This window comes from Diadema antillarum, unplaced genomic scaffold (genome assembly GCF_040938485.1).
Source record: "Diadema antillarum isolate AM-2024a unplaced genomic scaffold, OU_Dant_1.0 seq00000945_RagTag, whole genome shotgun sequence".
NCBI lineage: Eukaryota > Metazoa > Echinodermata > Echinoidea > Diadematoida > Diadematidae > Diadema > Diadema antillarum.
Window position 1 is genome coordinate 486,826 of NW_027271794.1, and position 25,811 is coordinate 512,636.

General features: G+C 39.0%; 1 protein-coding gene across 1 annotated transcript in view; it reads right to left on the bottom strand.

Annotated features, from left to right (window-relative positions):
• Window positions 1-25,811, bottom strand: part of LOC139741673 (uncharacterized) — a 130,157-nt gene that overhangs the window by 47,762 nt on the left and 56,584 nt on the right. Inside the window, exons 4-7 of the mRNA XM_071652253.1 lie at window positions 11,555-11,731; window positions 10,698-10,930; window positions 5,911-6,257; window positions 3,168-3,542 (exon numbers count right to left, since the gene is read on the bottom strand). Coding sequence (XP_071508354.1) covers window positions 3,168-3,542; window positions 5,911-6,257; window positions 10,698-10,930; window positions 11,555-11,731 — 1,132 coding nt within the window. The remainder of the gene's footprint in view (window positions 1-3,167; window positions 3,543-5,910; window positions 6,258-10,697; window positions 10,931-11,554; window positions 11,732-25,811) is intronic.

A 25,811-nucleotide genomic window follows, 5' to 3' on the forward strand; every position in this document is an offset into this window, starting at 1 on the left:
ACAAGACAGCAGTCCCACATATTGGCTTTGATGATGCGAATAAAGCTTTTGGGAGAATAGGACTGGGAAGAATGAATCATGTATCAATCAGACAGTTTGGCAAGTTACAGCGAGGTAGGTGCATGGCCGACCACACTGATTTACTCCTTTATTTCAGCGTATGGGTTCTGTGGGAGTTTTTAGTTGTTATTTTTTGTTTTGTTTTCTTGTTACTGTTGTTGTTGCTGTTGTTGTTATTGTTGTTGAAGCTAAAAAAGGTCACAAAAAATATCAAAATTCTTCTTTGTTTTGTCTGACAGCACTGTCATGTACATCTGAGACAAATCTTGATGTCTCCATTTAAAGTAGAACTGCAGTGATGTAAACTTGTAGTTCATGGTTACAATGTAGTTCATGACCTTTCAAGGTATCACTAGCAAAAGGGTAACACAGGATCCACACACTGATAGCTGTACAACACACCAAATTCAGGTCAATTTACACCAGGATGCTCTCAGGTTTACATCAATTGTTATTAAACTGTCTGTAGAACTGTAGAACCCTCATCATTTCATGAAAAGAATATCCTGCAACATAGGAGGAATATACTGGTTACTGTCATGGGCCTAGCAAATAAATTGTGTCTGTGATAGGTATTAATAATATCTCCAAATAGGTATTTGCCTGTAAGTCTGTCTATCTCCACTTTCATACATGCAGTCTGGAGTATCTACAAAATGTCTCTCGCTGTATTCCTTTAATAGTCTGCTCTCCTTTCTAGCATATTTCATTTATCCATCTAAACCCTGCTCCCTATTCTTCTTTCTATCTATATCAATATTTCTCTCTCTTCTTTCAATCTATATCAATATGTCAAATCTGTTTCTATACATTATTAGGTATGCACAGTCTTACAAGCCATTTAAAGGCTTTCTTATGTGCATTCTATTTTTCATCATTACAGTTGTGTTCTTTGTGCTGATTTGTATAGCATATGAATGTAACAATACCTTGTGTTAACGTTGTTTTGTTTTTTATATGTCATGTGTTTTTTATCCTTGTGCAATGATGGAAATAAACGAAATGAAATGAAACGAAATGAAATGAAATATTTCTTTATCTCTCCCTTTCTATATTTCTATCTATCTCTATCTGTGTCCATATTTATCTCCTCTGTACTTATCTTGCCTTTGTAAACCCTCTTCCTTTTCATTCATCCATTTATATCCTGCTCCTATTCTTTTTGTGTCTATATCAACATTTATCTCTTTCTCCATGTCTCTTTCTCTCTATCTATCTGTCTATCTCTCACTACCTTCATTTCATTCTATAGCTATCTCCTCTCTATTTATCTTGCCTTTATAAACCCTCTTCCCATGCATCTTATGTACCTAGCATCCAGCTAATAAACCAAAAGTCCTTTATCTTGGTACATCTCTCTTATTAAAATATATCTAATGCTATCTGTCTCTTGTCCTCTCCCCTGTCTATCTGCTTTTCTTCTCTCTCCATCTCTCTATTTCCTCTGTTGATCTTACCTTTGTAATTTTCCTTTCTCATTACATCCTTTGTACATAGCAGTCTGCTAATTAACCAGAAGCTCTTTATCTTGGAAGATACATCTCTCTTAAATACGTCTCATGCTATCTGCCTCTTGTCCTCTTGCCTCTATGCCTGTTTCTCTCCCCCTCTCTCTCTCTCTCTATCTCTCTCTCTCTCTATCCATCTCTCACTTTTTCCATCTATCTATCTTACCTTCATGAAACTCTCTTCCCGCCCATCTTATGTACTTAGTGTCCTGCTAATAAACTACCAGCCCTTCATCATGGAAGATATATCTCTCTTAAACCAGTCAAATACTGTCTGTCTCTTGCTTCTCTGTCTGTTTTGTGAGGGTTTTTTTTCTCTCTCTCTTTCCTTATCTCTTCCTCTCTTTTTCTTTCTCTCTCTCTCTCTCTCTCTCTATATATATATAGCCCCATCTCTCTCATGTCTCTCATTTTCTCTCAATCTTTCTCCCTCAAGTTGCTCCAGGGCCGTAAGAATGTTTGCTTGTTGGTGTTTCCCATCCATTGAATGTGCAGGAATGCACACATCGCGCAGACGAGGCCTCGGCCACGACGAGTTTACCCAGTGGCCTTGACTCTCTCTCAATATAGCCCCGTTGCCATGGCGATTTGACAGTCCAGAGGATCTGACGTGCTCTCGCCGTCTTCAAGCGCAACCGCCTCGACGATCAGATAACCCCCTCCATATTCAGAAAAACGCCTCCGAGGTGGGGAGGAAATTATTCAGCTGAGAAGACCTCTGCTCCCATCTCGTTCAAGATGCCGTACGTGTCGCGCCGCTTTCCTTTTGCGACGCGTGATAAGATCTTCAATGCCTGATTTTTGCAACGATATGCCTCTGAAACAATCCCTCTTCACTTAGGTCTAATTTGTGGCACTATGCTAGAATCTACATTACAGTGCTGAGACAATCCAGTATTGATTAAAGCTGGACGCCGTTTCACAAACTCAAGATGTCGTAACAGAACTCAATGTGATCTCTATGGTCAAGCTTTCAGGTTATTTCATATTATTTTCCCATGATCTAATTTATTTCCACATTACCTCTAACACACATCTTGAGTTTCTACCATTATTCTTATTGCTTTCATTGCTCTACAAGATATCACAGACATAATAAAATGCATCATTACACTAAAATGGAGTTCTCCTCAGTGATTTACAATTGTAAAACCAGATTTGCAGAAAGTAGTCACCATTTGCAGAATGCACAGTTCCATGTACTTGTCATAAATATAAAGTCCAGCAAAATGAGGACAAAACAAAGCAAACAATCCCCCCAAAAGTACCAGATTACTCTAGAAATGGCAAGAGAGAGGCTTTTTGAAAGTCCTGATGGATTGCAGGTTACACAATATGGAAATGAGACAACAGCCTCTCACCATGGAAAAACAATAGAAAACCCTATCAGTCGAATAAGTTGACATCTTTGACTGTGCCCAGATGGAAGACAGCCAAGAAGGCAAAATCATACATTCAACAAAAAAACACATACAAATAGCAGATACCAGTAGGACTTTAACTTGACGATGGAGGGGATTGATTCTCTAAAGGGGATTAGTCTGAGGAATAAATGTGTCTGCCTTTATGACATCAAACACCACATCTCGAGTCACCAACCTTCTGTGTCCTCCGGTTCCATTGCTGCCACCGCCTCCTCCCTGTTATCCAAGATCATCTCATCTCCTCCATCTGCCATGGCTGCTTCCTTCCCCTCCTCCTCCTCCTCCTCCTCCTCCTCGACTTGTGGCTCCATCATCATCTCCTTTGCTACATCCACCTGCCCCTGTCCAGCATCCTCTTCTTCCGCCAACTCTTCCCGGATGCCCTGCTGGTCGTCCATCTCCATGGCGACCCAGTCGATGGCGTCCAGGGCCTCCTCAATGATGGCCTCCTTCTCCTCCTCGTTGAGGAGCCGCCACTGCGCCTGCTCGGCCGGAGACATCTGGGGGATGAGCTCGTTGGTGATTAGTTGGACGGCTAGGTGATCGATTTCTGCATGAGAGAGAGAGATTGGAAAAGGTTGAATCAAAGAGTTGCATTAAAGAGGAAATTCACCCCAAAAATAAACTTCAAAAGAAAGAGAAAGATATTCCCAACAGAATGATACCAAAATGACCAAAATGGAATAAGAAATAAGCAAGATATGACACTTTTAAATTTCACATTTTTCTTTCGACCAGTCATTATGACTGAAATCATTCAACATTTCTGAACCAGTCATTATGAATATTCAAATCAGCAAGTTGACAATGTCATGCTCTCCCAATTTCTTATTCACTTCATATACAGAAATGACAAAAATCTCACATTTCAGCTGAATAAATATAAAACTTGCCTTAAAATCACCCAATAGAAAAAAGAACAGATGTTCACTCTGATAATCTTTGTATGGGAACATGCTTTTACTTGTATTAGATGAAAAAATATTTTTTTCTAATTTCATATAGAATATGTAACATGAAAAATTGTGAGGGTATGACATCATCAACTCGCTCATTCAACTATTCATAAGAACTGGTCAAGAAGTGTTTTCCGCAAAAAATGTGAAATTTCAAAATGTCATATCTTCCTTAATTCTTATCAGAGTTTGTCATTTTTGTATCATTCTGTGGGGAAAATTTTCCTCTTTCTTTTGAAATTTATTCATTTCGGGGGTGGATTTCTTCTTTAAACCATGCTCTCATCTCATCTTCGTAATATATTGGATGGCTAGCTGATCGGATTTCTGCATGAGAGAGAGAGAGACGAGGGTAGTACTGGAATCATATTCCTCATCTCTAAATGATGATATCACTAACTTGTCCACAGCTTCACATCAGAATCTCACTGATGGACAACCATAAAGCTGTGTTTACACATTATCCGGCACGGGTCACGGAACAGGCTTTTTGCTATGGTGCGCCAAAAGGAACCATGTCTAGTCCTGTTACAATATCACTTCCCCACTAATAATTTTGTTACAAATTTAATCTTCTACTGTTGATTTTGTTGCTCTTGATTTTGACATAAGAATAACATTTTGGGTGATTTTGTACCGAATTACCAATTCTTTTTTGAACGTCACCAGACATGGTTCCTTTAGGTGTACCATAGCAAATACCCGGCCGTTGCCCGTACCGTGCTTGGTGTAAACAGGCCATTAGGCTCTGTTCCCTATAAACCTATTCAGTGACATTGCTCCTTAACTCGCTGAATACAGGGAACTAGTTGTTTCTGTGCCTACTTCTCATTGGGAAGAGGTTAAATCTAGAATTTCAGAGAATATGAGTGATGCATCCTTAAATACCAATGGATATCAATCTGAAATAACCATCAGCAAAGTTCACATCTTCTTTAGATGAAACAGCATCCTTGCAACATTCACTCAATGGACACATTATTTTTCTTCACAAGTATGCTTTTCTCATCAAAGGCACTACATTTTTCAGTAGTTCCATCCTTGTTACATATCATATATCTCATGATTTGCTCAATTTGGTGTTACACATGGCCTTTACACAGAAAACAAACAGTGACATATTATATCTTCATTATAAAGACTCTTGGATAAATACCACATATAAATGTTGTTGAATCTGATTTTAATCCTGTCAATACTGCATATTATGTCTTTAAAGACGTGTTGGTTTACTGACATCTTCTCAAATGGGGAAGAACCTGATACCTTATGAGCAGCTACTGTAATTTAAACTTTCTTAACTGTTGCATTCAGTTTTTTCATACACCTTCAATTTTGCTCAGAGCATTGTTTTTCACCATTCCACTGCAATTACATTATATTCTCAATACCCTTGAGGTCCAGAGAAGATAAAGGGGTAATCTATGTGTTACCAAGGTTCTTATGAATTTGTGATTGTGATCATACAAGTCTTCCAGGGTTCATACTAAAGTTGCTTTTTAAGGTAGCCAATTATTGTGTTGCATTAAGTTGCTCCATTTGGCAGCTAATTATTGTGGCAATTACTAGGTCTGCCAACATTCCCACATCCAAATCAGGGAGATTCCACACAGCAATCAAGGAGATATCTGTGTGTTATATGCATTTCAATGGGCGAAAATAATTCTCAAACCAGGGAGATTTTAATATTCTCTTATTCAGACAGGAGCAGACTTTGATATTTTCAGGGAGAATCCTGCAGAATCAGGGAGACTTGGCAGCTCTGAATTATTCTCTACGAGGGAAAAAAATATATATGAATAAACTGTCAAAAAAACAAATCATGTTGCATCATCATCATCGTTGAAGCCTATTTCATCCATCCCAAGTCTGGTCCACTTTCTTTAATCCCTCAGGTTTGCATCCTCCATCCCCCCTCCCCTCCCCCTCAACCACCCCCCCCCCCCCTACCCATCCACTCACCCTCTCCCAGAATCTCCTCCAGACCTGCCTCACTGATGCTGCCGACCTCCGACCATGAGCTGCTCTCACTCTGGCTGACCCCAATCATCTCTCCTTCCCCCGCCGCCGCCGCCGCCATCACCGCTGATGCCATCCCTCCCATACCCTCTTCTCCCTCCTCCCCATTCTCCGTTGCCATGGCAACCTCCTCCCCTTCCTCCATCGCCTCTTGCACCGCCGCAGCTTCCTCCGCCGCTGCCTGCTCCCGGTCCAGCTCCTCTAAGTACTGTTTTAAGTAGTCCAGTTTCTCCATCACCCTGGCATAATCCTCTTGGTTGGCGCCTCCCGGCAAGTCAACACTGAGGAGTCTACAGGTCAAAGGAGTATTGATAGCAACACGAGAAAGGACTAAAACTCTTCCATAACATCAATATTTAATGTAAGCATGTTGTTGATAGATATATCTATCCATCTACTTTTATATCTACCTCCTAAAATATATTTTGACTGCCTTCCCGCCTACAGTATCTCCATTATCATCTTCCCACAATGATTTAAACTCCATACACACAAACATGCAGTTTTACATACACTGTACAACATTACAAACAAACAATGACATTCATGAATATTTCTTTACGTTCGCTGGTTCTGTAGCGCGAGTGAATTTGCTGTCATTATGTGTACCAATTAACCTTTTAAAGGCCTTTTTTAACCTTTTAAAAGTATGTGCCGCCAAAGGCACTAACCACCGTGGAAGCGGTGAGCTGTTTGAAGTCCCCGCTCACTCGTTGTGGCTGTTCATGAAAATAATCATTTAAACATGCACGATTCATATCACCCAGACAGGCGTGAAAACTCACTCACGCAAAGCTTTGTGCCTTTACAGTGGCGTCCTTCCTCCCATTACTGACCTGCTCCTTTAAGCACTTACAAAAATGAATACAATTCCCCTCTTCCTTATGAGGTCAAAGAAATCACATTTCTGTACTTTTGGTGCTGTATCTGTTCATTACCTATAACTGCCAAGGAAGTTATGTTTTTGCCAGCTTTGTTTTGTCTGTTAGCAAAATAAAGTTAAAAAGTTTTGAATGGATTTTAGAGGAGATCTACAAGAAAAGTTAATATATCACATGGAACAGAGCAAGATCACCATGTGGTTCAAGGAATTTTCTTGAATTTTTTTGAAGGACTCTTTGTTAATGGCAAATAGAGCAAAAAAAAAAGGGGGGAATCCAAGCACCATTAAAACATTGGAAATAATGTAACATGGGTGTACATGTTCTACTATCAATGCAATGCCCTAAAAAAAAAATGCCACATGGCCGACATGAATTTTCAGAAAGACAGATGTAAACATCACTTTGAGGTTCATTTATTTGAACACATTCTGGCCTAAGAATTCAATCGAGGAAGTCATACTTTGTTACTTGCAACATGAAGTGTGATCTTAACTCGTTGAGGACTGACTGATTTTGCTACAACACACATTTCCCATAGACGCCTGCCCGAAAATACTTGGGACTCGTCCTCAACGGGTTAATCAATCAATCATGATAATGATTGCAGGCACAGGAATAGAATGTCTCATGTATATTTTGAATACTTTTTCCTTTTCAATATGAATGAAGAGTTTGTTCACAAAAACCGATAAGTCCATTTTTGAAGATTTTGAAGTACGGTCTCTGTCATAAAGTACAAAATAATACCTTTTTAAATGATATATTGGTCACTACATATAAAGGTACATTTTTGAAGCTATGGTCAAAAGAAGCAAAAATTTTCTTATTATTCTCTTTATTTTTCTTGACCTTTTATCGCAAATATCTCCATTTGGCAAATATGGACTTATAAGTTTTTGCGAACAAACTCTTCAAATGTCCAGTCATTTATATGCCTTCAAAATTTGATTTTAGAACTGTTATATTATATCTATTCATTACTATTTTTTCCTTCTTTTCTTTTTGGTAACTGCACTTCGGCTCTGAACACGTATAGGGAACCAGGGTTTTCATCCCACTTTCATTCTTTTAACTCTTTGTATGGCTTGCAACCACACACAAACAGATCGATAAATCCATAATATGCCACAGTACGCTAAAAGCGTCATAGCGATTGCTCTTCTTTTTTTTGGTAGAATTTACATCATAGCAAAGACTGCCACACTTTCTTGGTAGACACCCTAGCTGTACTGCATTTGTAGCATAAATTTCTCCATAAAAAGATCTGCGGCTTTGAAAAACAAAATGTTTTCCAATAAAGTGCTCAAGCTTGCAGTCTCAGAATAATGTCGCAAGAAGGGGGTTACAAAACTGTGGCACAAAGAGATTTTTTTTTTTTTTTTGGGGGGGGGGGGAAGAAGTGCCAAGGTAAGTGACTTTGAGAACTGTTACCCTCTCTATCTTATTCATCTCAAGTTCGAGTACTCTGAAAACTGAGAACAGCACACGTAATCTATGAGAGGCAATGCGTACTGCAAGAGCAACTTACAATTGTACACACTACACTGAAAAAGAGCGCTCCAGAATGGATGGTATTGTTAAGATGCATGTTGCTATGGCAACAGTATCCACAGCTTTTGTATCTGTCATATCCTCCCACATGGCAGCTTAAATAATACACGTATGCAAATGTGGGTGTTTCTTTTGTTTTGCTTGATGGGGGCTTGTCTGAAGCATATCAGTATCACTGAGAATATTTTGCAAGTAGGGCTACCAGAACACAAGTCTTGTGGAATCCATAGAGTATATTCTTTGTGTCCTTATACTTATGGCTGTCAAGAAGCCATACGCTGTGAATGCTGATATTTTCACATACAGATGTTTTCGTGAATGGCAGTTGATTGGACATTTTCACCAGACAATTCGTACTTTGTGGTCATTCTCATTATCATTACAATTTTACAACAACAACAACAACAAAAACTACATACCCTCAGAAAAAAATGTGACTACTCAAAAACATATTTTTTTGTTATTAAAAACATTGCTGAAAGCCTTGAAATGAGATCAAATCTCTCAGAAAAAATAAAATAAAAGTACTCTAGTAGAAACTTGACCGTGCCACTCTGCAGTGATCACCTTGGACAGTGCATGTGAGAATATTACTGTTTTCATTTTTGTCTAGTACATTTTCACAATCAACCCGTTGAGGACGAGTCCCGGGTATACTTGGGTAGGAGTCTATGGGAAATGCGTGTTGTAGCAACATCAGCCTGTCCTCAATGGGCTAAGACACCAGTTACCAAATCATGAAAATAAAATCCCCGCAAATATGTTGGTGCTCACAGCAGCCACAACAGAAGCAAAACAAGCATTTCATCCATGCTTCTGTCTTCTGCTTTGATGCCATCTTTACACAGTCACATCGTATCCATGCGAAGAATCAATGATGTATTGGTGCTAGCAAACAAATTATAAAACTAAACTTTGCTTTGCTATAAAATACCAAAATCTTGCACCTAATTTAAAGGAATTCTAGCTAAAAACTCCTGAAATCAAGAAGAGAAGGATGCACATTGTGTTTCATGTTATCCTTGGGGTGACAAGACCTCCTATCTCTATTGACCGATTCGGGTTCGTTGAGGGCAGCAGACATTTCATGGTACTGGGCGCAGCCATAGTGGGTGTCTCAGCCGACCCCCCCCCCCCCCCTGCTCTCCCCCACCCCAGGCAACATGTTTATCACGCACTTGTAACAAAGGTTCGCGCACTAAGCAAGCATTCGCGCACTCAGTACGAGACGCCCATTGGCTAAAGCAGTTTTTCATTCTGCGCGCGTGCTAATGTAGGGAGAGGGGTGGGGAGTGGGAAGGGGGGGTCGGCTGAGACACCGAGTAATGGCGCTGCCCATGCCAAAAATACACATAGCGCATCACAGAATCGGTCAATAGGCATAAAAAAAACCTCCTAACTCGATTTTGAATATTAAAAAGACGGATTTGAAAACAGAGCAATTATTGAGGTCATCAATAACAACATTTCTAGATTATTTGACGTCAACATTGATGTTGCAAAATGATAACAAGTTGTTGTTGGGTTTTTTTTTTGTGCTATCTTATAAATTCATGATTTTAAGATACAAGGTCTTTTGTCATCCCTGGGGCAATATAGAGCTTTTTATATCGTCGCTGGGGCAACAAGACCTTGTATCTACAAAATATAAAATGTTCAGGAGAGTAAAATAACATGGCAGCCAAAGCACTGTATCCAATGGGATAGACATTCAGCTAGACAGCTAGGATTTAGACACTCAACTGATTATCTGACCATTAATCCAAAAATGTCATTTTCACCAAAATTTCAGATACAAGGTCTTGTCACCCCAGCGACGATATGCACATAATACAGACATATATTCATACACACAAATCATACATAGAAACACTTGTATACATACAAACATACATACCTACACTGCACAGACACACATTTGTACACAAACAAACACAAAAACACTTTTTGTCCATTACTTTTTGATGAATGTTAACTTTTGTCTAAAAACAAACTTCATGTGCTTTACATGTTTCGCTACATCCTTAGCTCATCCATCTAAAAAATAGATATAAAACTCAACATAATTCATCCAGGCCCTTGCCACAACCACAAGAAAAGAATGAAAAAAAAAAGAAATATGCTCCATCATTATAGTCAACTACACAATAATGATAATATCAAAAGAAAAGGCTTCATTGGAGAAGTTTTTGCCAATAAAGACATTCTTGTTCCATTATACACTTATCCATTGTTAAGAGCTGCTGGCACTAACTCTCAAAATATTACTTGTATAGGATAGAGATTGACCCTTACCCATTTTTCGCTGCTTCCTCCATAACTCTGTACTGCTCCAGCAAATCCAGGTACTTCTGGTAGTACTCTTGGTACAGCCAATTGACCTTCTCCTCCTCCTCCATCTCAGCATTGTTGGCTGAATTTTCAATGGCTTGCACGTACTCTTCTATCAACTGCTCAGCATTCTGGCCCCTGTCCCCCCTAGCTGCCTGGTTTTGGTCGTCATAATACACCCGTGTTTGCTCTGGCTCCTAGGTTGGGTTATTATTTAGATTAGCAAGCCAGAAAAGAAAGAATACAATAGTGGGATGATGTCGAAGCGACAGTGCTTTTTAAACAAATGCAAAGAAAAAAAGAAACAAATCTTGGGTCTACAGGTGAAAAAAGTCCACAAAAAGTTCACCAGATCTTGATATCATGTGAACCATCACAAATGACATTGTCTAAGTGTGTGAGACGCATTGTTGATGGAGCAGAAAATCTGCCTACCCTGGGCAACCCCCTTGCTTGATCAGTGACCACAATCCATTGTGCAACAGGGACTGAACATCCACTGACCATAGAATACTGTTGTATGATCAAGACTGCTGTTCACAATACCTTACTTTCTATGGTCAAATGAATGATAACAAAATATCACGTTTCACTGTATTCTGCAGACCCCTTCTGAACTTCAAACTTCATTACACCCCATCATCTAATCACTGCTATTCACCCTAGAATCAACACTACAAAAGTGCAGTCAAGTCGCGAGTCGATTGAGTTGGTCTGACCTGGGGCTACATGTACATGTATAATTTATGTGTGGTTGCCCGGCACTGAGTGTGCAATGGGCTGGAGAGTGCATGATATGTGCACTCACCCTGAATACTTACCCTACTCGCCTGGATTAAGGCGTGGCCTCTAGGGCCCGGGAAGAGGGTCCGGTACTGGCGGGCCATCTCCTCCAGGGCCTCTAGCTGCCTCTCCCGCTCCACCTCCTTCTCCAACGCCTCCACCTGGGGGTTGACGTACTCCATCTGGTACGGTTCCAGGATGGTGGCAAGTGTTTTCTGCATTACAAAAAAAAAAAAAAAGAAAGAAAGAAAAACATGAACAATGTGTGTGTGTATGTGTGTGTAGGTTTTTTCCCTTTTTTTTTCCTTTCTCTTTTTAAATCAAACATTGCTGATTGTATATTGTGTTTATACATTCAAGATGAATTTTTTTTGTCATGTGAAATTATAGAAATCAAATAAAGATTATTGAAAAACAAAAAAGTGTGTTTGCGTGTGTGTGTGTGTGTGTGTATGTATGTGTGTGTGTGTGTGTGTGAGCATGAGACTGAGAAACAGAAGTAAAGGGAGGGGTGAGATGGCCAGATATGTAACTGATACAGACACACAGAGAAAAAACAAACACATACTCAGACAACACACAAACAGACACCAAACAAACAAACAGACAGATACTTTTAGACAAAGGGACGAGAGAAAAAGAGTACTGAGGGAGCAAATGATGGAGAGCTCTAGAGAGAGAGAAAGAGAGGGGGAGAGATCTAACCTTAACCCTTTGAGAGCACAGGTACTTAACTTATATACTTTAGGTAATAACTTAAAGAGCTTGGCTTAACTTGCAGAGCTCTTTTACCAGGATTCACTGATCTTCCCTGACTTGACCCAGTTGTGAAGGTACTGTAGCAAGCCCACTCACGTGTAGCAATGTTCTTCAGACCAATAGGAAAGCCACGGCGGCACACAACATTTGGATCATGGAAATTAGGCAGGGCAGCGCACTAACCCAATTTTTCTACTGGTCCTACCTGTCTGTCGGACCAGTAGGAACCCAGTTTTTCCATTTTTTTACTGGTCCGTTTCTGCCAAAAAAAAAAAAAAGTTACTGGTCCGACAGTGATTTTTACTGGTCCTGGACCGTTGGACCAGTGCCAGTGTGCAGCACTGGATTAGGTAATCTCTATACATTGACAATTGGTTTCCTAATATGATTTTGCACACTGCTCATAGACACTTTGGGCAGCAAATAATGGCCATTCTTAAGAAAAAAAAATCACAACTATTTCAGAAGTGTCACACTTTTTAGTGGTGCATGGATCATGAATTGAATCTGACTGATATTCAAGACTGTAATGTCCACACAAATAAAAAGAAAGCACTTATTGTGGTGCAATTCAAATCATGACACAAATAAATCCAACTACCAGTGGTTACACAAATGGGCCTATTGTTAGCACCGCATAAAGATAAAGAAGATATGTTCACAGGAGAGTCACAGAAAGAGAGGGACAACACAATAATGTCAATGCACAAGAGCAGAGACAGAGAAAATGCAAACTATCATCGATAGCACATTTAAGAAGAATCAAAAAGATCAAAGGATCAGCACAAACTTTACAGAGATCAACTAGGAAAGAAAAGAAATAAGTGGAATAGATAAATATGCAGAGGCACAAATACAGTGAGATTTGGTGCTAGCCGATTATTGTTTTTTTAATGAAATGCCAAAAGGTGTAAAGCAGGTAAAACTGATAAAAATATTTAATTTTTCCTTTTTTTCCTTGCCATCGTAAGTAATGCCAGCGCATATCTACATTTACTTCATTTTCAAATCTTCTAACAAGAGAGTGCTGGTTGAGTAAAGGTAAGGGTTCATGAAATTGGGTCAACAAACTGGAAAAACTGGCTCATAATAGAAGTGTTTGCCTCCCCATCACCCCCCCCCCCCGACCCATCTGCAATCAATTTACTCCGCATACCTCTTTTACTCAACCCTTTTAAGGACTGCGCTTGATATGACTGGTTTTATTCAACATGATCACGGCTCAACTACTGAAATCCCACAACACACCAGGACTAAAATACATTTGCATGTGCATTTATGTGCATCTTTTTGTCCTTCATAGTGAACCTAGCAAAGAAACTAAAAAATATATCTAGAAATAGTTCTAAGAATATTATTTTAGAGGGCATATTCTGTCATTGATTTTTCTTTCTTCTTTTTGCCAAATCCAAAGCCAGCTCTACAGTTTGATATTTACGTATCTCTTCGCCTACACAAGGCGCCATCTTGAATACGTGCCACGGAAGCGTCTCTAATGAGGGCAACTCACCCCCAGACAGATGAGCCCAGATTTTTCAAACTAACTGCCCAAAATAGACAGAGAACTCTGCGAACAGTCAGTTTAAGTATTCTATAAAAAAATGAACAGAGCTAAATGTAGGGCTGTTGGGTGGTAGAAGGTTTCACGGTGCACCACGTATTCTTTCTAGGGCAAGTGTGTGGCCCTGAAAAGGGCCTGTCCAATCCCTAGGGCTGCCGCCCACAACCATACAACACAGACATAACAGCAAACTACTCTCTTGAAGTTACATGGTGGTCTGTAAACTTGCAAAACAAACAAGGAGACCTAGCATACGTTGTGAAGATTCAATGTTGGTACTAGGGCACCCAACCTCTGTAGATTATATTAATGTTATCCATTACAGGCAAGCATACATTTTTAATACACAATGTACATACCATGTGTGTGTACGTGTATAAGGGCTCACCACTGTTGGTAGCCCAGTGGCCCACGCCATTAAGAATTGATGTCAGGCCACCAAACTTTCAAAAAGCACATCATTTGGCGGCCCAATCGGGCAACAAAGATCAAAAATACATTGCCACGTTTTCTCGTACTTAGTGCCCATGTCAAGATGTTGGCATGGAAACAAACAATGCATGTGATGACTATGATTTGTGTGTGCATGTGTGTGTGTGTGTGTGTGTGTGTGTGTGTGTGTGTGTGTGTGTGTGTGTGTGTGTGTGTGTGTGTGTTTGTGCGTGTGTGTGTGTGTGTGTGTGTGTGTGTATTGCCTGGTTGTTTTAGAGAGAGCAGCAGAAATTACCACAAGAGCAGAGCAGCAGAAATTACCACAAGGTACTCATTGTAGCAAAAACCTTGAAAAGCACTTGCATTTAACATCCTTCTTGTTCAATAAGATACAAAATTGGCACTCTCCATGCCCTTTTCAGTATCTAATCACACCTTTAAGAAGGATAATGAGTGAGCATTACTATCTTCACAAGGTTAATAAAAAGGTGGTTTATATCAGCTAATCAATACCCTATTAATGATAAATGGAGTCATTAACCCCCTGGTTCTCAATGAGCAGAATTGGTATTCACGTCCATTGGATACACTAGTTGCACAACAGGGTAGAGAAAAAAAAAAACATTAATCAATAACTGTTCAAAAGGGCAGTCTTCGGCCGTGTTTGAGCAGTCAAAAGTGACCCGAAGAGAACCAAACACATAGATACTGTAAAAGTGGATATTTTCGCCCGACTGATTTTTCGTGCTTGGCCGGGTAAGAAGAGCTTCGTGTGTTTTTAAATCTGCGGAATCAAGACATCACACACAGGAACATTCATGTATGGCAAGCAAAAATATTCGCGTGCTTTTATTTTCACGCTAGTTTCTGGTTGCGCGAAAAGCGCGAAAATTTCAACACCGTGGAAATTTCCACTTTTACAGTACCGTACTACACCATGCAATATTTGAAGCATTCGAGCGCTGTGTGGAGAAAGCATGGTTTTAAGAGGGGGTCACAAGTTTTGTTGCAGCAGGGTCATGCCCCTGGCACACTTATACCACCTTTACATGTCCTGATCATAGAGAATCAACTCTTTGCATTATGATGTATGTGCCTGTTACGTGCATTCTTCTCATGCCGACTTCTCATCCATTTATGATACACTTTCAGCACACTGGGAAGTGGTTCACTTTTGGCTCGGTATAGTATGGTATGGTAACCTTCAGAAGCGTTCAAGCGCTCTTCTGGTGCAGGTACAGTACAGTGAGGTAAGCTGTATGAGAGCGCTCAAACGCATTCTTTCTCTTCTTCATACGACACAATGTACCTGGTTGATACCGTTTGATGACTATTGGTAGTCATCACCCAGGATGAACCATGAGAGGTGAGCATCGTTCCCCCACTTTACAGTGTGGGTGGGTAGGGGGACCACTTCACCAGGTTAGCACCCTGCTCTTTGCGATGAACAAATGAAGCGAGGTCTTTCACGTGCACGAGTCACAACTCCCTCACACAAGGGACCTCCATCAATGTCTCATCAGACGGACAGTGTTTTCACTCTTACAAGAGGGGATGGCATGATGACACACAACATTGCTCAGCAAGACTCAATGGGAACTGAACCCAAGTCAGTAGATTGCGAGGTACATTTTGTAGATGTGCTGCTGACTGAGGCCCATAGATGCCCCAAAAAGGGAAGTGATAAAACCTTTCAAGTGTAAATCTACACCAATACAGAGTAAAATGAGACAAACAGAATGGCAGTGGTTTCACCATAATGACACTATTAAAGGGTGTTTCACAAAGGTTTAAGATCATCTTACAGTTAAGCACAACTTTAAAACGATGGTATGCTGACTGTGTTTCTTATGGAATTCTAACATCAAAGAGAGAAAAAAAAATGAAATTTTGCATACAGTAAGTCCTTTAAATGTACTGATCTGGTGGAATTCCAATTGATTAACTAAAGAATGTGGACAAAGACACTTTTTTTTTTTTGCTTTGATCTTTGATTCATCAATAATTATTTGTGCCACAGAGGTTTAAATTATGCCAGTAATGAGTTGTTTATTGGCAACTTGACACCATATCTTGTGAATGGAAATGGAACAAAATGTCCTTGTAACATTGGAAAAGAGCGGAAGGAAAAAATGACTTGATCAATAGTTTTTTGGTGGTGTTGTCTGTTCACCTTCAGGGTGGAGGTATGTCTTTGAAGAATTCATCATCATTAATACAAGATGAGAGCAGTTTCAACAAATTACAACACAAATCCTCAAAGAATGGTACAAGAATGCCAAGAAAAAAGTATCTAAAATGCTTTTTAATCTTATATAGAAGGGTAGCCTTATGACTTAAGAACACCGCAAGATTTGATAAGCACACTGGTAATATTCTGGCTCTGTTGAACCAGAACGAACAAAATCTACTAGAATCTTTACAAGGAAAAAAATGAGTGTGCCCCAGGGAGGAAATGAGCTTATTTCAGTTCTTTTGTTGTTGTTTTTTTCATTACTGCTGATATAAAAACAAAGCCTTCTTCATAAGGATATTGACTGCCATAGGAGTTTATTAGTACACATGCCAACGCCAAAGCCGCACAAGCATGTGAGCAGAGGGGACGCGTACAGATGCAGATATCTGTCTACAGTATATTTTGAAGTCATCTGCATTTTGTTTACATTTACTCGTTTTCACAATTTCACATGGGAACGAATCCTCGCGAGGAAGCAAAAACAAAACACAACAAGCCCCAAAAAACAGAAATCGATTCAGATTTATATTCTGGTCTCCTCCAATACCGGCCTTGTCATATACCGTGTGGATTCCCCGGCGTTCCGTGCAGAAAGGTTGGAAATGTGTCCAGAATTTTCTGCAGAATTTTCTGCAGGGTAAGATGTGTAAAAAGCATAAGATGTGCATTGAGCCTATCAACAAAGAAAACAAACAAAACAAATACAAAAAAGCAAAATTAATGGCAAGCGAAATATTGTTGGCACTATAAGTGAGACTATGATTTACAGCAATGTGTTTCAAAATTATAATCATCGCCTTTTACAAAGAGTTTGACAAGCCCGTCTTTCAATTTTCTCCCTTTTTGGGAAGGATACCAGAAGCTTCTTCATAGATTGCGAGTGGATAACTTTACCCCCTTGGAAACATTTAAATACTTTATGAAGTGTTATTTTCGCAAAGGCTAAATTTTCGCAAAGGCTAAATTTTCGCAACTTTTGCGAATCACAGTTAGGCCGTGAATTTAACAACCCATGAAAATGTTGCCATGCACTAGGGTAATAGCGCAGTTACGATAGCCTCGGTGTCAGTTCACGAAAAACAACATCTCATGAAAATGTCTGTGATGTCCTCATTTGCTACTATATCTGTATGCAAAAATAACAGCTTCTTTCAACAATCAGTCAAACTCTTCTTTATATTTTCTCTTTGTATCTACTCATATTTTTTCATTTATCTAAATATACTTTAATTTGAATCAGTCCAGCTACCTCTTCAGTCCCTCTCTTTCTATCTATCTATCAATACATTTCTCGTTTTATTCACTCATCTATGCATACATGTTAAATGAAGACATATAATGCCTTCCCATCTTTTCAATATTTGTCACCGTATCCACACATCTCACCTAATGGAATTACCTTCCTTTTTCTCCATTCTATTCCCACATGCTCAAATGACTTGGCTGGGTGTAGCCTTTCTCATAACCCCAGCTAATCTCCAGAAATTCCCCTTGATCTCGCCTTCTCCTTTTCCACTGCGCAATCACACCGTCGTCGTCATCAATGCTTGGCCAACTCCCGAAAGTTCATGACATCTTTCTTCATCTCTTTCACCCTCCTCCCCCACCCCCATTAAAAAAACAACAACAAAAACTCTAAACTAGTATTATATCCTCTTCTTCTCTCTCTTCTCTACTTGTCAGCCCCCCTCCCTTTGCCTCCCCTCCCCCCCCCCCCCCACAAACACACATCCCACTAAACTCCTCTTGGCGTAAGCATCTCTCGAGGCGGAGGAAATCGAACACCTCTATCCATCATTGAGTGACGGGGTAAGTTGTCCTTCAGGGTGCTTCTTCTGGCTCCCAATATCCTCACCAACCTCTTCATTCAGCCTCCCGAGTCTCCCGTCGGTCCGTCCATACAGAACCCGAGAAAGCTACAAATCCACAGCCACGGATATTCAAAAAACAGCAAGAAAGAGAAACATTGCCAAAATCTTGATCTACTGTAACTCCATTTCTTCACTCGTCAAGACTGCGCAAGCTGAAAACTCCTGACCCACCAGCAACGGAAATTTCTACAATGTTCTTCTCTCCATTGGGTCATCTTCCATCGCTTCTTCAGTGCCATAAATCATTCCTCAGATCTGTTACCAGTAAACAGGAAGTTTCATATCTTGATCATTGATAACAGGAAAAAAAAAAATGCCTGTGGATTTGACAGAAAAATCTGCATAGTGTTGCTAGTTATGCTGGCAGTACTTCGATTTTTCAGAATTTTGTTGCAAAGAGAAAAGTTGTCTTTTCCTCCGAAAGTGATGAAGCACAATATACACACAAATCATTACTGGAATGACAAAAATGGAATAGATGAAGTGAAATATTCTCTCCCTCTCTCTGTAAAAATACATTAAATACAAATATATTAATACATACAAAATTATACACACATAATCATATCTTCTATTCTTAGCTCTATCCAATGGTCTGTATTCTCATTTTTTTCTTTTTGTTACTCTCATTTCCTCTCTCTATTTCGCTTGTTACTTTATAACCCTCCCTTCCTTTTTTTCTTTCTTTTTTTTAATTCTCATCTTCCTTCTATCTTTTTTTTTCTCTCTCTCTCTTCCTTCATCTCCTTCACTCTTTCCCTTCCCTTCCTGGCCCTACCTTTCCCTCACTCATATCACTCATATCATACTTTTTTACTTATTCTTCAATCATCTGGCAGTGGCCCTATTCTGCACGAGATGCAAGGTATCATGTTGCCGTGGCAACTAGGCGATGACCTCCTCACGGAGGCTTCTCCCCAGAGAGCCGACCGATGACCGAATCGTGTATGCGCAAAACGCTCTGACCATTACCATTCATTTTGCTATGCTCAGTGCAAAAGTGTGCACGATTTAGATGCAATTGTGGTGAGCACGGCCAGGAGTGGTCAATAGTGGTCAGATATATGGTCAAGGAGGAATACTCTTTAAAAATAAGACATTCTTAAAGGCATTATTTACCATTTGCAGATGAAACAAAAAAAAAAAACCCAGCTCTAATGTTTAAAATAGTCCTAAAATGTGAGGTAGGGATAGAAACACTTGAATGAATGTAAAAATGTTAATCAGTATAATCAGCGGAATGTATTGTTAAAACATACAAAATGTGAACAATAGTTTTATTGAAATTGTTTTGAGATTTAACCATCGACAGTTATGGTTTATTGAGAAAAATAGTAGTATCTTCTTATATTTCTTTTGAATGAGAAACTATCGGATAATTTGAGTTTCAGTGACTACTACCCACCCCACCCCTATCCCCCCAAATCTAGTGTACTTTACTGAATTCTGTGCTCTTTTTTTTAATGCAAAAATGCAAAAAAAAAAGAGCAAACGTTGATGAATCAAGTGAATAGTAAAGTGTTGTACATCTTGTTCATGTTGAGGTTTCTTAGTTTTTTATGTTCTCTTTTTTGTATTTTTTTTTCCAATCAGTGTGCAGAAGCATCCAGAATCATCCTGTCTCACCAACACCTCCTGTTTTTAATAGCTAATGTCGAGACAAAGTCAGAAAACAGCATCTTGAGGAATTGATTTACAACCGAGCCAAAACCCTGCAAGGACTGCACAAGCAAAACACCAATTTCCAGTGAATCATCGACCAAAATCCCTTCCCACACAGTTGCATTGTTCTTGTCCCCCCCCCCCCCCCCACACACATACATTTCCCTGTCGTGGATCATCCCATGCGATAAGCGACTTCAGAGCACGCGTCAGCAACCCCTGCAGCTGAACCACCACATGACCACAGGCAGGTGCAGCCTCACACAGTGGTGCAAATCTGGACGAGGCACTGCTCACTAGAACATCGATCAGGTCAAACCTTGGCATTTTGGGCTACACCACGTATGATACTTTCAATCACAAAGTCGATTGGTTGGTTTGACGAAAGGGAAAAACAAGCTGACTGCTAAAAAATAAATGAATACATATTTACACATACACATACACACACACACACACACACACACACACACACATATGCACACATATGTGTGCGTGTGTATACATGAATATACACTATAAAGACATAAACTTACATTTTTTTTATAAACTAAAAATGTTGCTACAGCGACTTGTATGCCTGCCTCTACTATATGGCATTATTCTCCCAGTAAGCCTGTACAGTACATTCTGACAATGTTCTAACTTGTATTCTGTATTACCATTGACCATATTTTGACTACCACTTCCTTTTGATATGTAATTAAACTAAATGTAATTGCATCATTGTTAAAATCAGTGTAGTTTGGTTATGTTTGTTTCTTTGTTTTCGTGAACACAAAGTGGAAACAAATTCAAATCAATCAGTCAATGTCAGATGAAAGCTTTGTATGATTGGAAAGAAATTAAAATAAAATGTTCATAAGTTTGATGGGACAATTTGATGGCACAATCCCAAAATGCATTGAGGGGTTTTACATAATGCCTTGACAGTTTCATTAAAACTTTGACCATTGACCATTGATCATTGACCCCATGTCCCATAACTTTCTCTAAATAATCACCATCAAATAATATGCATCTTTATAGACCAATTTCCATGACAATGCTTGAAATCAATCATTTTAATAAATACTGTTTTTTTTTTATTAAACATTTCATCTTTGATGACCGCAAAGCTAAAATATTTTTTAAAAAGCAAAAAAAAAAATTGTGGTATCAGAAGTATTTAAGTCTAATTGTGTACATCAACTGAGCTATTTCCAATGCATGGAGCAAGTGATGCACTTTCAGCATTCCATCTATAGTATAATTGTAGCACTTTAACAACACCTTTGACCTTTGACCCCATGACCAAAACACTTCCCAAAAAATCATTATCAAGCAAGACAAGTATAAGTACTATGGATGTTTCATGACGATAATAAAGTCATTTCTGATATGGAGAAAAAAAGGAATTTTCACATTTTTTCTTGACCTTTGACCCCATGATCCAAAATTTTCCCTAGAAACCCTTTATCAGGTAATACACGTATACACTATTAAAGTTAGTTGGTTGTTTTTTTTTTTTCAAATGCCTTCATGCATTGCAGAGATATGGGGGAAATGCTAATGGTGAAATTTTTAGGTGAATTTAACCTTAACCTCTGACCTTGAGTGTATGCATCCCAAAGGCAATGTGACTGCTGTAAAGCAAGATATTTTTTTGCAGCATAAAATTTCTTGTGAATTAGAGCCGACAGTCATTAGTGGCATGGAATTTTTGCAAACTGCCACTGGCATTCAATGCATAAAGTGGAGAAGAACTTTCATGTGCATTCTAATTTCATGAATCTTGGTTCTCGCAAAATTCGTGAAATTAATAAATGCATGTAAGCATTCTGGTTAAAGAACCTCACATGGTTGTAGTTAAACCATCCACAAAATAAATTTCAGACTGATGGATGGATGGATGGACGGATAAACAACCCCAAAACATAATGGCTCTAGCGACACTTTGTGGGGGAGGCATAAAAAAGACTATGTACATGTAGATGCACACTGTGAGTCTACATACTTTGTAGCAAACTTAAGAATACAGTTTTACCCTTTGGGAACAAGCATGGCACTTAAAACAGAACAGAAGTGTATATAATGTATATAGTGCTTCTTTAAAGAAAAAAAAATGAGGAAACATGAAGAATTATTCCTTATCAAGAAAAATAATCAATATTCATAAACAGACTTTGCTGAATATCTCATCCTTGTCTCACCTCGCAGCAACGTAAAAATGGGGACTTATGATAAAGGCACATGGGTTGCCTGGTGATGAGAGATTATTATGTCACATATATATAAATACATTATATCTCCTTACTTTAATTAAGGAGATGCAGTAGGAACACCCCCACAGAAATGCATCTATTACAGTGAAAATAACGCAGATTGCTTTATGACATGTTCACGTCACCGTTTCGCTAGCAACCGGCCACTGAACAACAGTTGCACTTGCTCGTGCCCGTGCGCTCGAACAATTTTGTGCTGCTTTTTTTTTTCTCCCCTCCCTTTCCCCTGACTCTCTATAACTGGAAGTTAGTTGCTGTTATTTTTTTTCCTCTTCCTCTTTTTTTTTCTGAATTGAGCGAATGGGCACAGCTGTAAGGCAATGATGGTTAGGTCGTCTTTCTCTGAAAGAGGGAAACCAAAAGCACACATACGCAGGTGCCCACGTCACTACTTCTAATTTCTTTCGTCTCCAATCTCCTCCCAATTTCCTCTCTCCTTCTTCTTCTCTCTCCTCTCTCTCTCTCTCCTCTCTCTCTCTCTCTCACTCTTTCTCTCACTTCCTCCATCTCCATCTCTCTCTCTCTCTCTATATATATATATATATATGTATATGTACATATATAAAATATACAAATATATAAATACATAAATATATAAATACATATATCATATATGTTTCTCCTCTCTCTCTCTGTATCCACTCTCTTTCCCCTCATGTTTGGTCCTTCATCGTCATCTTTCTGTTCATCATCATTACCAAAATAGACTTTCTATCTCTCTTCTTCTTCTTCTCTCTCCCCCCCCCCCCCTCCATCCTTCTATCTCTCTCCATCTCTCCTTTGTCTCTCTGTATCTATTCTCTCTTTTCCTGCATGTTTGGTCTATCACATCCATCACCTATTATTCATCATTGTCTCTATTTTGATCTGTTTTGTTATTTCATTTTTTAATTCAATTTTGGTTTTAAAAATGTATGTCTTTCTCTCCATGTCTGTATCTCTCTAATATTCTTTTTCTATCTTCTCTAGTTATTACTCTCGATTTCTTTGCTCTCTTTTGTCTAAAAAAAAGTCTCCATATGTCTCCTACCTTTCTCCTTCTCTCTCTCTCTCGCTCCCCCTCTTTCACTAGCTTTCACTATTTAGCCAGATCTCGACTCTCTCCTATGTATCACCGCTCCTTCCCACTGCTGTCTGTCTTAAAGTTGCCTCCCCGATAAAAATAGACCTTCTGACATCGTTGCTTCATCCATTCCTAATCACCTCGGGTACGTCATTCAAGGCACTGCTGTGTGGATGGATCTTTGCTTTGCGCGCAGTGAGCAAACGTGTGTCGATTCCCCCAGCTCAATGCATTATTTCTCCCCAAACCAAGGCAGAGTGTATTATACTGAACCTCACAAGCTTTAACCCATTGTTAAAAGGCAATCCAAGGGAGAGAGAGAGATGGAGGAATGGAGAGAGAGGAGGCAGAGAAATAGAAGGATACAGATGACGTGAGAGAGGAAGAAAGATAGACAGAACGAGAGAGTGAGAGTGAGTGATAGAGAGCTGTATACTGCGGTTAATTGAAGATGAATGAATATCTTGCATGGATTTGTCTCTCTTCAGCGTATATCAGGTCACCGGCTTCTGCAATTGGAGATATCAATCCGCACAGATAGGTGATCATAGAAAAAACTGCAAAGCCATAATTCACCAACCTACTATGTTTACTGGAATGAGCATAAATCACTAGAATGGATGAATAAAGCTCTCCTTAACACAACCAAGCATAATGTGGGTGACATGATACTACAAGCCAATGTTTTGCGATCACTTTTCGTTCAGTGTTCACGTTGGACGTACAATTTGCATGTATGCAAATTGTACGTCCAACGTGAACACTGAACGAAAAGTGATCGCAAAACATTGGCTTGTAGTATCATGTCATCCACATTATGCTTGGTTGTGTTAAGGAGAGCTTTATTCATCCATTCTAGTGATTTATGCTCATTCCAGTAAACATAGTAGGTTGGTGAATTATGGCTTTGCAGTTTTTTCTATGATCACCTATCTACGATTAACATGCACCACTGTTAAACCATAATGAATCACAAACAGAAACCAGTCTCAAGTCTAATTATGATACCTTGCAAGTAACTGGTTTTACTCTGGAGGATGACTGATATTAGAATTGAAATCTCAGATTCATTCAAAAATATGTGGCTTGCTGCAATGTACATTCACTTCATTCACCTCAAAACTGATCAATTTTGTTTTATCTGGTTTAACTTAGTTTTATCTGGTTTAACTTAGTTTTATCTAATATGACTGTGTCTTTATGCACACTGATTTTTTTTTAATGATCACAATCAATGCTATTATATCTTTTTAATATAACTTACAGTTTGCAAGTATGGAAGTTTTGTTACAATGACTGTAAGTATTAGTTTACTGAAGTTTGAAATCGCAATATGAAAAAAATATATATATTTTGAAAAAAAAAATAGTGGGCCATGAAGTGTTAACATTTTATATAAAGAAGAACTTACAGCTTTAAACTTTCTGATTTTTGAAGTCGATATTCAACACTATCCCCCCAAAAGAAATGTCTCTCTGTTTCTATCAAAGGTAACTTGTAGATATTTTGCAACTGCCAAATGACATCACACTAGCAAATGTTGGTACCAAAGCACTAGAATGGAACCCTGTAATTGTGCAATTACTTTGCTGATGTACAATGTATAATGATGCCAACCTTACTAATCATCCACATTGTAGCACAATGAAAATGAATACACTCACAAATCTGTAGTCCTACATCATCCACATCATCCAAGGGGGTTACAACATAACCTTTGTCAAGCTATCATACAGCAACAGTCTTGGGACATTAAAGGAGAAATTGAACCTAAACATACACATGAATGCATCAATTATGCAGAAAGATTAGAGTAACATTCAGAGAGTTACATGTAGGAGAAAATTTGAAAAATCTGTTAAGATGTTATGCAATCTTAAAATTTGGTTAACCCATCAGCTTCCGGCAACATTTGCTCAACAAATTAACAGTTTGTCATCATTAGATCAGCACCATTGAATCTAACTGCATGCATGATATATCATTTTGGTGGATGATTATAAGAACTGATTTAGTTCATGATATTTGCACAAAATCAGAAGACCAATTTTTAAAAGAAATTCCTAATATGAGATAGAAACAGTCCAGTTGGTTCAGTGATATGTACGGCATTTTCTTGTGAAATACAAGAAATTAATTCAATTAAATTCAAACAATAGGTTTAAATACAAAGTGTAGTTTTGCAGACAGTTTTAAAATAAGATGCTAAATGGGGGAGTTACAGTGCACACTTTCAGGAACTATTCTGTGCACATAAATATGTTAACCTTTGCATTCTAACACTAGGCCGTGACTTGGTGCCTATGAAGCTGGGGAGGAGGGTGCTTTCATTGCTCAGATGCAACTCTGTAAATACAGCAAGGCCCTTTCTCAGTGGTTCAGATAAAGTTTCCCTCACCATGCATTTCAGAGACTTGGAGACTGAGGTCTCGAGGTAGAAGCTGTTT